The following is a 14,256-nucleotide window of genomic DNA, read 5'->3' on the forward strand; positions in this document are numbered from 1 at the left end:
CGTAATCGTGAGAAATAGTTGTACAAGTTTTGGGGTGCTTTTTATGCTTTATTCCTTGTAAAAATTATTTTTTTTATATTTTTTCAGAAAAAAAGTAGATTTTCATTTTCACAGACATATTCCAATAAATATAGCAAAATACTTGTCGGGTCAATATGCTAGCTATACCCCTAGATAAATTCCTTGAGGTGTGTAGTTTCCAAAACCACTTTTGGAGAGAATCCACTGTTTTGGCACCAGAAGACCTCTTCAAACCTGACATGGTGCCTAAAATATATTCTAAAAAAAGGAGACCCCAAAATCCTCTATGTGCTCCTTTGCTTCTGAGGCGGTGCTTCAGTCCATTATCACACTAGAGCCACATGTGGGATATTTCTAAAAACTGCAGAATCTGGGCAATAAATATTGAGTTGCATTTCTCTGGTAAAACCTTCTGTGTTACAGAAAAAATGAATTTCAGCAAAAAAATTAAATTTGTAAATTTCACCTCTACTTTGTTTTAATTCCTGTGAAACGCCTTAAGGCATGTTCAGACGTGGCGGAATTGCTGTGGAATTCCGCTGGTTTTAATAATTTTTTAGGCAAGTTAGTTCAGACATTGCGGAAAACTCTGCTGCAGAACATAGGCTGCGGTGCAGACATTTCCCTCCGCAGCATGCACTGTCTTTTGCGGAGAAGAAGCTGAATTTCACTGCAGATTTTAGCCTTTGCAATGCAAAACCTGAAATCTGTGGCAAGTCCGCTGTCTTTTCTGCAACGTCTGAATTACCTGTCAAATATGCAAATGTTGGTGCAGATTCATTGCGTAAATGCCCCAAATCTGCACCAACATTTCCAGCGGAAAAACTCAGCCACGTGGGAACATGCCCTAAAGGGTTAATAAACTTTCTGAATGCTGTTTTGAATACTTTGAGGAGTGCAGTTTTTAAAATGGGGTGATTTATGGGCTCTATCTAGTGCATAAGTCCTTCAAAGCCACTTCAGAACTGAACTGGTCCTTGACAAAATAGCCTTTTGAAATTTTCTTGAAAATGTGAGAGATTGCTGCTAAAGTAATAAGTCCTAAAAAAATAAAATAATGTTCAAAAAACAATGCAAATATAAAGTAGACATATGGGGGATGTTAATTAGCAACAATTTTGTGTGGTATTACTATCTGTTTTACAAGTAGATTACATTTAAAATTAGAAAAATTATAATTTTTGCAAATAAGCAAATAAGCAATGAATTTATTGACCAAATTTTTCCACTAACATAAAGTACAATATGTCACGAGAAAACAATCTCTGAATCGCTTGGATAGGCAAAAGCATTCCGGAGTTATTACCACATAAAATGACACATGGCAGATTTGAAAAAATGGGGCTGTGATTGAGGCATGGATGAACCTTGGTCCTAAAAGGGTTCAAATGAACCGGTCATCTCTGCTACGTCCATGATCGTACTATCCAATCCAAAGTTCCCACAGATCTGTATGGGGTTGGATCAGCTATTACTAGGCTGGACTTGACTGCCATGCACCTAGGTGATCTAATTTATGAAAAACAGGATTGTATATTGCTGTTATACAATTATATTCGTCCCTGCAATTGAAGAATTTATAATTTCAATGATTTGCCATAAAAAAAACAAAAAAAAAACACTGACATTACATAATGCTAAATTATCTACTATTGAAGTTTCTCTTTAGATTGACCCTTAGAAACACTTGCTTTTTTGGTGAGAATAGGATAAAAAAAAGTTTTCCTTTTTCCCTTTTATTTTTTTTTAATGTTCTTTTGAACACTATGGGAATAATGGAGTGACCTGCAGGGGGCAAATATCATGTAGCATTGAATCACAGATTAAATGTTCAATGCAGAAAATAAATAGTTCAAAATTCAATCTAATCAGCACTCCCCCTGTAGAGCTGCATTTACAATCTGTCTAGTGTTCACTAATTTCCAGAACAAAGAAAATGTTATAATTTAAGTGTAGAAAAACACAAAAAACAATAAACTATTGTTACCAGCATAGAAATACATTGGATTAATATTACAATCTTGAAGTAAAACTTTGGCTAATTAACCGCAAATAAATAGTTCTTTTGGTTATAAAAGATCTTAACCCCTTCCCTACTTGACATATACTTGACATATACTTACTTCATAACTGGGTACAGGAAGTATGGAGCGGGCTCACAGGCTGAGCCCGCTTCATACAAAGCGGGTGTCGGCTGTATATTACAGCCCACACTTCACTGTAAGGCCCTGTTCATACAGAGTTTTTTTGCAGGCAGAAAATTGTGCCTCAAAATTCTGCCTGGAATTTTGAGCCAGATTTTGATCTGCCTGCAGCCATTGAGCGCCACGGGCAACAATGCTGCGAGAAACGCTTTCTCTGCCTCCCTTTGATGTCAATGGGCGGTCAGTGACGTAAACGCCAGAAGATGGGGCATGTCTGCCGCTCGCGGGAAAAAAACGCTCGTTTATCTGCTGATCGTATAGTTTTAAAAATGAAAAATATTATCGTTGTCAGGAGCACATCTCCCTGTGTAAGACGTGCTGCTGACTTGATGATAATGTATGGGGACGAGTAATCGGAAGAAGGCACGCTCGTCCCCATACTAGCTCCTTGTGAAAGGAGCAAATGAGCACCGATCATCAGCTGTCTTGTCGATCGGCGCTCGTGTACACGGCCCAGTATGGGCTGTGCAGAAGGACCTTGTAGTCTGGACTGAAATTGTCCTGATCAGGGGTGGACACAGGCAGTAGATGGCTCCATGTACAAAAATGAAGAATGAGCCCATTGTTCTCTAGACCCTGACCGGAAACCTCCCTGCAACATAAGGGCTTATTCAGACTAACGTATAATACGTCCATGCTACGCGCGTGATTTTCACGCGCGTCGCACGGACCTATGTTAGTCAATGGGGCCGTTCAGACTGTCGCTGATTTTCACGCAGCGTATGTCCGCTGCGTAAAACTCACGACGTCCTATATTTGCCCGTTTTTCGTGCATCACGCACCCATTGAAGTCAATGGGTGCGTGAAAACCGCGCACGGCAAACGGACGCACTTCCATGTGCCGCGCGTGATGCGTGCTACAATAGTCAAAACTATGAATGAAAACAGAAAAGCACCACATGCTTTTCTGTTTACAAACATAAAAACAGAGTGTCATAATGATGCCGGCTGCTCGAAAATCACGCAGCCACGCATCATATGCTGATGACACATGGAGCTTTTGCACGCGCAAAACGCACACGCTCGTGTGCATCCGGCCTAAGTGGCATTTACATGAGCAGATTATCGCGATCATGCACGATAATCGCTTGTAGTGAATGACTAGCGATAAAACGCTCGTGGATCATAGAAATAATTTATGCGAGCATAAAATAGTCGTTGGTTGTTCTGATATTGTGGTATGTAAACCTTAATTATTTGTTTTGATAGCAGATGTGTAACATTGTTAACCCCTTAATGACCGGGCCATTTTGCACGTTAATGACCAAGGATTATTTTTTGTTTTTCCACGGTCGCATTCCAAGAGTCGTAACTCTTTTTTTATTCCGTCGACATAGCCGTATAAGGGCTTGTTTTTTCCGGGACGAGTTGTATTTTGTAATTGTACAATTTTTAGATGCTTATAACATATTGATTAACTTTTATTAACTTTATTTTAGGAGAGAATTGAAAATAAGCAGCTATTCCAGCATTAATTTTCACGTTATAAATTTACGCCGTTTACTATGCAGCATAAATAACATGTTAACTTTATTCTATGGGTCGGCACGATTACAGGGATACCAAATGTGTAAAGGTTTTATATCTTTTTTCTACGTTTGCACAATAAAAACCCTTTTAGAAAAAAATTACTTGTTTTTGCATCGCCGCGTTCCAAGAGCCGTCATTTTTTTATTTTTCCGTCTATGTGGCCGTACGTGGGCTTGATTTTTGCGGGACAATGTGTAGTTTTCATTAGTACTATTTTGGGGTACATAGGACTTATAGATGAACTTTTATTTTATTTTTTATGGGGGGAATGGGAGAAAAGAGAGAATTTTGCCGTGGTTTTTTGCGTTTTCTTTGGACGCCGTTCATCCGGCGGTTTAATTAATGTGTTCATTTTATTGGTCAAGTTGTTACGAGCGCAGGGATACCATATATGTGTATGTGTGATTTGTTTTGACCGTTTTATTAAATAAAACCACTTTTTGGGGCAAAAAAGTAGTTTTATTTGACTTTGACTGTAATTTTTTTTATTTTTTTTTTCACAAACTTTATTTAACGGTTTTACTTTTTTTTTTTTTGTCCCACCAGGGGACTTCACTATGCGATGTGCAGATCGCATATATAATGCTTTGGTATACTTCGTATACCAAAGCATTATTGCCTGTCAGTGTAAAACTGACAGGCAACCTGTTAGGCCATGCCAGAGGCATGACCTAACAGGCAGATGCTGAAGACAGACCTGGGGGTCTTTGTTAGACCCCCGGCTGTCATGGAAACCCGACGGCGACCCGCGATTTGTTTGCGGGGGCGCCGATCGGGAGACAGAGGGAGTTCCCCCTTCTGTCAAACACATTAAATGCCGCTGTCACTGTTGACAGCGGCATTTAATGGGTTAAACTGCCGGAATCGGCGCGTGCTTCGATTCCGGCAGTTGCAGCAGGAGCCAGGCTGTGTATAACAGCCGTGCTCCTGCCGCTGATCGCGTGGGTAAACTGTCAGTACCCGCGCGATCACAGGACGGATATATCCGTCCTCCTGCGCGAACTAGCAGCTGCTGAGGACGGATATATCCGTCCTTCGGCGTTAAGGGGTTAAATAGGAGACCAAACTTTACAATAACATTGGGTGCAAATACTGCTCTGTAATCGCTATTCGATTGCTTACAGCAATCATATTGAAGATCAATAATATGAATATCTACTCATGTAAATGGGCTTTTAGTGACAGGGAGAGGAGGTGGGCCTTTTGGTTGCACCTTTACCTAGATTTACCTTTGTAAGCAAGAAAGAATCATGTAGTACTATACACCGCATTCCAAATTATTATGCAAATGTTATTTTTCGCTGATTTTCCTAAATAGTCGATGCAAATGACAGTCAGTATAATCTTCAAGCCATTAACCGTTGGAGTATAATGCAAATTTTATTGAACAAATCTCCTAATGACAACAGATTTTTTTTTAGAAGTAAAAAACTCAAAATGCACTGTTTCAAATTATGATGCACAACAGAGATCAAAAATTTTAAAGGTTGTAAAGAGAACTAAAATGGTAATTTGTTGAATTTGCAGCATCAGGAGGTCATATTTACAGAAATCAAAAGCTCTTTCAATCAAAAAAAACTTAGCAGGCCAAGTTACATGTTAATATAGGACCCCTTCTTTGATTTCACCTTCACAATTCTTACATCCATTGAATTTGTGAGTATTTGGACAGTTTCTGCTTGAATATCTTTGCAGGATGTCAGAATAGCCTCCCAGAGCTTCTGTTATGAAGTGAACTGCCTCCCACCCTCACCTTTTTGCTTGAGGATGCTTCAAAGGTTCTCAATAGGGTTGAGGTCAGGGGAACATGGGGGCCACACCATGAGTTTCTCTCCTTTTATGCCCATAGCAGCCAATGACACAGAGGTATTCTTTGCAGCATGAGATGGTGCATTGTCATGCATGAAGATAATTTTGCTACGGAAGGCATGGTTCTTCTTTTTGTACCACTGAAGAAAGTGGTCAGTCATAAACTCTACGTACTTTGCAGAAGTTATTTTCACACCATCAGGGACCCTAAAGGGGCCTACCAGCTCTCTCCCCATGATTCCAGCCCAAAACATGACTCCGCCACCTCCTTGCTGACGTCGCAGCCTTGTTGGGACATGGTGGCCATTCACCAACCATCCACTACTCCATCCATTTGGACCATCCAGGGTTGCATGGCACTCATCAGTAAACAACACGGTTTGAAAATTAGTCTTCATGTATTTCTGAGCCCACTGCAACCGTTTCTGCTTGTGAGCATTGTTTAGGGGTGGCCGAATAATAGCTTTATGCACACTTTCAAACCCCTGGAAGATCCTATACCTTGAGGTTTGCGGGACTCCAGAGGCACCAGCGGCTTCAAATACCTGTTTGCTGCTTTGCAATGGCATTTTAGCAGCTGCTCTCCTAATCCTATTAATTTGTCTGGCAGAAACCTTCCTCATTATGCCTTCATCTGAACGAACCCGTCTGTGCTCTGAATCAGCCACAAATCTTTTCACAGTACGATGATCACGCCTAAGTTTTCTTGAAATATCCAATGTTTTCATACCTTGTCCAAGGTATTGCACTATTTCACACTTTTCGACAGCAGATAGATCCTTTTTCTTTCCGAGATTGCTTGAAACCTGTGGCCTGCTTAATAATGTGGAACGTCCTTCTTAAGTAGTTTTCCTTTGATTGGGTACACCTGGCAAACGAATTATCACAGGTGTCTGAGATTGATTATAATGATCCAAAGACACAATACCATCCATGAGTTCAATTGAAAAACTAATAATTAAATGTTTATGACGCTTAAATCCAATGTGCATAATAATTTGGAAAACTGTGTAGTTACCCATAAACATTAGATTAACGTCGTACGAATTTGATCATTTCAGGAGGACTGACAACCAACTAATGTATATAGGGGTGTCCCAACTCATGTCGCCAATATCGGAGGAAAGAAATCCAACTTGCCCGATCCTTTGTTCTCACTCGAACAGCTTATTCCCCTCTCATTATTGAGTAGAGCTATAAGGAGGACAGATATCTAGAGTGTATGGCCACCTTAAGAAGTAAATGTTTGGTAACATTTAGGACTTCGAGGGACTGCAGTTAACTTGCATCTCCTCAATACAAGCTTCTTAAACATAGGCATACCCCAAAGGGGATGAGCCCCTTTGCTCTCAGGGCCTCTTGCAGCTGAACATGTTGCATTGGCAACATGTCTGCCTTGGCCATCACATTTAACCTGGATGCTGGCCCATGAAGAGGAAGATTATAATGGCAGCATGGATAAATCGGTAAAAGGGTGTCTGTACTGTATTTAGACATAATGGTGGAGAAGTTTGAGAAGCTTACCAGTAATAAATCTATTTATCTTATTACAATGTGGAGTAATACCTTTTTAATTTAGGCGTCTTGGGCTGACTGAATTGTATATTTCTATTAACATATAAAAAATATATAAAATATTCATGCAGTATGCACAGAATTCAATTTCTTTACCAGAATATTCTACAATCTTCTTCTTTGTTCTTCTTTTTTTTTTAATAAACTTTATTTTGCATCTTTGATAAATCTCTAGTATTTATATGGTCTCCTGCTACATTTCTTTGATTTATTGTCATAGGTGTCCTGGTTTATCTTCACAACGTATAAGCAATTAAACACTATATAAAATGAGCTAACTTGTGATTAAAGAAATGTAATGGGAGAAGATGGACAGAATCCTCAAGCATACGTGTGGATGATTATAGCAAATATTGACCAATTATAAATTGGAAAACACAGAGGGGCACTTTAATCAATATTGCCATAGACTAATGCTTTACAAAGGGAGAGTGAGTCACAAATTTTGGCAAAATTTTTGCTACATTTGTCAAGGTGGCTCACTCGACATAATAAATCGACACAGCTTATGGCCCACCACACACATTTCTCTTATATACTCTACCTCATGGCTGTTATACATCTACACCCAGTATTTTTGGATAAAAACAAACCGTGCTAAGCCATAATAAATTTGGGGCAACTATTGCTAGTTTTGTGCTACACGCTTCTGATGCATCTTTTTCCAGTTTAGTTGCAAATGTTGCAGAACAGAAGTCTTTTATAAATATGGGGCACTCCTTTGCACCATTTTTCTAATGTATGTTTTGCCACTTTTTTGGTGCATTTTATTTTGTTTTTTGCTGATTACTGATAAATGGGCTCCACAATTTTCAAAACAGTACTACTGTTTACTCCAGACTAAAAACTACCACTTTGTCAGAAAGTAATATACTGTAATAACAATTTCTCTTGAAGTGATCTTAACAAAACACCCTGTCTTGGAGAGAGAAGCAACAGTCCTGAACTTTCTCCATTTGTAGACCGTTTGTCTAACCATGGATTCATGTACACCCAGGTCTTTAGTAATGTTTTTGTAGTCTTTACCAGCTCCATGCGTCTCTATAACACATTTTTCTGAAGGTTATTTGCCTTGAAGCTTATTTCACAGTAACCAAACCTTTTTTTTAGAAGAACAGATTTGTCAGTAACCAGGCTTTGTGTACCTTTTCTTCATTGACAAAGCACCTGAGAAACCCAAACTTCCAATTACATCTCCTTAATTTAAACACCTTTTGCCAATTGGCTCTTTTTGTGTTAACACAGAGGTTCACTTACTTTTTCTCCTTGCAGTGTGGATATTTACTCAATGTGCTCAATAAAAGACCAGAACAGTTCAACTGTATGTGTTAGGCCTTATTCACATGAGCGTGTTTCTCATCCGTGTTACGTGCGTTAAAACAACGGACGTCACACGGACCTATGCATTTCAATGGGGCCATTCAGACATTGTGCTTTTCACGCAACGTGTGTCCGCTGCGTTAAATTCCCTACTTGTCCTATTCTTGTGCGGATGTCTGTTTTTCACACACCAGTTGCTAAAGAAAAGAAGAGAAAAAACGCATGACATACGCGCGTAAAAACGCAGACGCGCACCGTACACAGATGCCACCTGGAACTGCAACGCAGGTAAAACGCTGCATTTTTTACGTGCGCAAAATGGACACGCTCGTGTGAATTAGGCCTTAATAGTTTAATTGCTCGTGTTTGAATATGATTTTATTAGTAATCAATGCAGCAATACAGATAATTCCAGAGGGTTCTCTTGCAACTGTATGCTGTGCCTAGTGATACCTGTAAATAACGCACCATGGGGAATAGCACCATGGGGAATAACTAAAATAAAACCATTTCCGTTGTATAATTTTGGAGAGCTATGACCATTGGTATCCTGTTGGGGTAATATCAGTCCGTTCTACATGATGACTAGAGTTCTTTTTGACCAGTATAGTCCTGAATTGTTGTGGTTGCCTATGCAGTTTTCTATAGCTCAACTTGATTGTGAAGGGATGCTAGTTCTAGCCTTCATTTATTCTTTATGCGTTTGTATAGCTTTTACACTGGAACTGAAATCTAGGTTTTACAGTACTATGAAATATATTTTCTGAAATATTTGCAAATTCAAATTCCAAAATGTTTCTAAGAACCTATGACCTCTCAGGGTCCAGTGAATAACATCTTTTTTGTTTAAATTTATAAAGTCGAAATGCAAAAATGTATATAATGGCTGCTCTGAGGGCATGTCCGAGCATCCATAGGCATAAATTACCCCATTTCTACTCTCCTTGCCCTCTGCAGTTGACTGACTATCTGACAGACATGTCCATCATATTGTATTCGTGATTATGTACTGAAGTAATTGCTAGTTCATTGTAGGTAAAGGGTCTTTAATGCTTCACAGAGAATGTCTTCTCCACACTATTTTTTTTTCCTGCATGTAAAAAAAATACCACAAGTTTCAAGTGGTTTTAATCGTCTAAGGCCTCATGCACACGACCGTAATAACGGGCTCATAGACTTCTATTGGCGACGGGTGCCTTCCCGTTTTCTCACGGGAAGGTGCCCGTGCCGTTGAAAAAGATAGAACATGTCCTATTTCAGGCCGTAATAACGGCACGGACAGTCCATAGAAGTCTATGGAGCTCTCGTAATGACGGGTGGCTACATGTGTGCACCCGTCATTACGGCAGCGTTGCTAAGCGACGTCAGTAAATAGTCACTGTCCAGGGAGCTGAAAGAGTTAACTGATCGGCAGTAACTCTTTCAGCACCCTGGACAGTGACTACCGATCAGTATAAACCTGTAAAAAATAAAAATAAAAGACGTTCATACTTACCGAGAACTTCCTGCTTCCTCCAGTCCGGTCTCCCGCCCGTTGCCTTGGTGACGCGTCCCTCTCGACATCCGGCCCGACGTCCTGGATGACGTTTCAGGCCATGTGACCGCTGCAGCCAATCACAGGTCAATCACAGGCTGCAGCTGTCACATGGACTGCCGCGTCATCCAGGGATGTCGGGCTGGATGTGAAGAGAGGGACGCGTCACCAAGACAACGGCCGGGTAAGTATGAATTTCTTTAACTTTTATTACAGAAAGGGCTGTCCCTTCTCTCTATCCTGCACTGATAGAGAGAAGGGGCTGCCGATTAGTGCAGTGCTACTTTGCCGCCAAAAACATGCCCGTAAATACGGGTGGAATACGGGTGACACCGGACCCATATTTACGGGCACGGGTTCGTAAAAACTGGTGCAAAACGGGTCGAATACGTGTGACACCGGACCCGTATTTACGCCAGTATTTACGGGTGGGAAAAAATACGGTCGTGTGCATGAGGCCCGATGTACGCACATAATACACGCCCACTTGGACTTTTACTTTAAACACGCCCAGTTGTACTTTTGCAAGCCTCTTTTACATAAATACAAAAATGGTCATAACTTGGCAAAAAATGCTCGTTTTTTAAAAATAAAAACGTTACTGTAATCTACATTGCAGCGCCGATCTGCTGCAATAGCAGATAGGGGTTGCAAAATCTGGTGACAGAGCCTCTTTAAGCAGAAATCCTACTCCAGAGCCAGTGGGGCAGATTTACAAATAATGTCTCTATTTAAGATATCATAAACTTAGACAAGGCAGTCAGAAGATGTGCCACGTTTATCAATGTGTCGCAAGGTGTATGATAAATTTGGCACATCTAGCTAAACATTCTAGACACTTTTTTCACTTTTTTGCTTACATCATTTATTAATTGGCTTCGTTTTTAGCCAGTTTTGTTATGGCAACATTTTGACATGTTTGGTGCACAGTGTTGCATTTTAAGGCATGCCTCTTTCCATTATACCATGTGCCTTTCCCACTAATCCACACCCCCTTGACGAGCATGTAAAAACAACAACTCTAAAACGGTTAATAAATTTGGCGCAAACAATGTATGCCAAAACTTTGGCCCAATTTGAGCCAGAATTCTGCTACATTCTGAATAGTTAATCTGCCCCAGTATCTGCAGAATTTAGTCTGATTGTAACAACACTATGTGGAAAGTTGACACATCTCTACGTATGATGTAGGCGTATTCTTTCCAATGTACAGTACATGTGCCCCCTAGGACGGCTTTGTTCATATCTGCGTCAGTCACCGATTCTTTCATACATGATGGTAAGAATATTGCTCCATGCAGCACTATTTTTCCAGTCAAAATGAAGCATACCACAACAGCACCCGAAGGGCCTCATTGTCAGTCAGAGTGGGGTTTGTCTGGTGCTGCTGAAGCCCACGTATAGTGAAAACGTGTTGTAAACAGGAACCATGACGCAGATGTGAACAGAGCCTTATTTTGTCCATCACCTCCTATAGCGGAGAATATGCACAAAAATGTGAAAAATAATATATATATTTTTTTAACCCCTTTAAAACAGACGTTAAGGTGGTCAGGGGATTTATTCTGACGGAATCTTTTTTTTTTTTTTTTATAATTTTTTTTATGTTGCAGTGGAATTTCAGCTGTGAAAGTGCACAACTGTCAGTCATATCTCCTAAACGTTTTTAGATTAATACTTAATGAGCAAAGTGCAAATATTACCGTATATCATATATTACCAGATAAATTATGATGGTGACATACTATAGGTCACAGTAAGGGCTCACTTTACTTTTGGACTGTTTTGTTAGCTCCAGCTACACAGTGATGAGGTTTAGTCTAAACATTTTGAGGTACTCTAGTAAAATAATATATATATATATAATAGTTATATGTGTGTGTGTGTGTATATCTATATATATATATATATATATATATATTTAATAGTTATATGTATGTATGTATGTATGTGTGTGTGTGTGTGTGTGTGTGTGTATATATATATATATATTGAGGTAGATTACTGCAGTGCCCTCAAGTACTCGCCCTGACTCAATCTTCCTACATATACTGCACACTTTATGCTGACCGAGAAGTAGAATTTTAACTTCTCTATTATTTTTTTTGTGAGTAGAAAATAGATGTATTCTATTGTAATACAGTTAGAATATATGTTGTATTCAAAGGCCTAATTCACATGGAGGTTTTTGACGTGGAAACGGCACCAAGAAAGTCAGAACATGCAACCCATTCATTTCAATGGGAGGCGGAGGCATTTTTTTCCCGCGAATGGAAAAAAACGCTCGCCGGAAAAAAGCATCCTGCTCATTTTTCAGGCGTTTCCATCTCTGACCTCCCATTGACATCAAAATTGGTTTTCAATGTGTTTTTTACCCGTGGCGCTCAATGGCAACAGCAAAAAAACACGGCGAGTTTTCTGCCGCCAGGTCAAAATTCCTAAAGAAATTTTGAGGTGGATTTTTCCGCCTGCAAAAAACTGTGTGAAAAGGGCCTAATGTTTCTAATGTGCAGGAAAAATTCAAACATCATATTTGTACATGAAGTGTTAGTAATAGGTTTGTATAGATTTTGTCATTGCAATTAATTATTGTTGACGTATAAACGTTCTGTCTATTAAATAACCAACAAGGCCTTCATTTCTTTTTATCTATTGTTTGTGCCCAGGCTCTCCAAGCAGCAAGACAGCTTCTTTTACAACAGCAAACGAGTGGATTGAAGTCTCCAAAGAGCAGCGAAAAACAAAGACCACTGCAGGTACAGTATGTTCTAATGAAGGACATGGTGTAATATAATGCATACAATGATAGAACGTGACTGGTATTACACTGTTTTCAAACGTAATAATGGTCAATAAATAACACTTCTACTGGTTTATTTCGAATTGCATTGTAGAAGACCAGTGAAAATATCGATATGCTACTTATAACATAAATTTCACTTTGGACAACTTGTACCATTGCTAACTTTGATTCTGCTGTAGAAAGTCTTTTTAAAAAGAAAGCGTCTTCAAAAAGTTCTTGAAGGCATAGAAGTTGTACAAAGAATCGAGACATGATTCCTCAAGGCAGATATCTGTATATTGTTTGGGATACAACATTATTTGTGCTTTTCAAAAGTAGTTTCCCCTTGTTTCTAACATTTCATTCTTTTACCTGCAGCTGAGTAGTCATTCCTGTATACTCAATTGGCTTGTGGCAACATCTTAATCCATAACTTTAGTTTTAAATAATACAGAGAGTAAGTGAGGAACTGTCTCCCGAAGGATACCATAAAAATGCTGTCAGACAAGTGTACCTGGTTTCCCCCTCTCAGAAGTGGAGAATACTCCATGCACTAGCACAAATTGAACTTTGAATGTTTAATTTATTATCCCTGAAAGATATTTTTGAGTAGAAATAATGTGCACTAAATGCGAAAAAGCAAAACTACATATGTTATGTATAACATGATTTTTCCATGAATTTCATTTTTTGGTTTCTTTTGTGTAAAATATATACAATATATATATATATATATATATATATATATGTATATATATATATATATATATTTTTTTTTTTTTTAAAGTTCTGTTGCTGTTAAATACATGCCTCTATATAGAAGTTTTTATTTTTCCCCTCTTTCTTAGGCCAAGTTCACACTTGCGTTGTATAATCCATTACTCTGATCCGTTTTTAGATCAGTATAAGGATAAAAACGTATCAGTTAAATATCCCATTGAAATAAAAATAACGGATGCAAACTCGTTGCAATCCGTTTGTATCTGTTTTAGGCTTTGTTCACATCTGCGTCGGGACTCCGTTCATGGATTCAGTCTAAACTTTCCGTCAGGGGAACCCATGAACGGAATCTAAATTGAAACAAACGGAAACCATAGGCTTCAGTTTGTATCACAGTTGATTTCAATGGTGATGGATCAGATGCAAGTTGTTTCCGTTATGTAAGGGTTCCGTTGTTTTAATGGAATCAATACCGTAGACTGCGCTATTCATTCCACTACGGTTTCCGTTTGTTTCAGTTTGGATTCCATTCATGGGTTCCCCTGACGGAAAGCTCAGACGGAATCCATGAACGCAGTCCCGACGCAGATGTGAACGAAGCCTTGCATTGAAACCAATGATCAAAATAACCCATCGGTTGGACATCAGTTTTTTTTTTTAACAAAGAAAAAGTCCTGAATTCTTCTCTATTATCTTCTTCACAAAAACAAACTAAACGGATGCTGATGGATGCAATTAAAAATACCATGGATTTCAATGGG

At 39.1% G+C, this 14,256-nt stretch overlaps 1 protein-coding gene across 19 annotated transcripts in view; it reads left to right on the forward strand.

The window, feature by feature from the left end:
- Positions 1-14,256, forward strand: part of FOXP2 (forkhead box P2) — a 239,439-nt gene that overhangs the window by 75,274 nt on the left and 149,909 nt on the right. For 16 of the 19 annotated variants that reach the window (XM_075857099.1, XM_075857098.1, XM_075857116.1 and 13 more), the window contains exon 3: positions 12,660-12,749. The exons of the other annotated variants lie outside the window; for them this stretch is intronic. In XM_075857099.1, the coding sequence (XP_075713214.1) occupies positions 12,660-12,749 (90 nt within the window). The remainder of the gene's footprint in view (positions 1-12,659; positions 12,750-14,256) is intronic. 19 annotated transcript variants of the gene reach the window in all.

Source organism: Rhinoderma darwinii, chromosome 3, assembly GCF_050947455.1.
Source record: "Rhinoderma darwinii isolate aRhiDar2 chromosome 3, aRhiDar2.hap1, whole genome shotgun sequence".
Taxonomy (NCBI): Eukaryota; Metazoa; Chordata; class Amphibia; order Anura; family Rhinodermatidae; genus Rhinoderma; species Rhinoderma darwinii.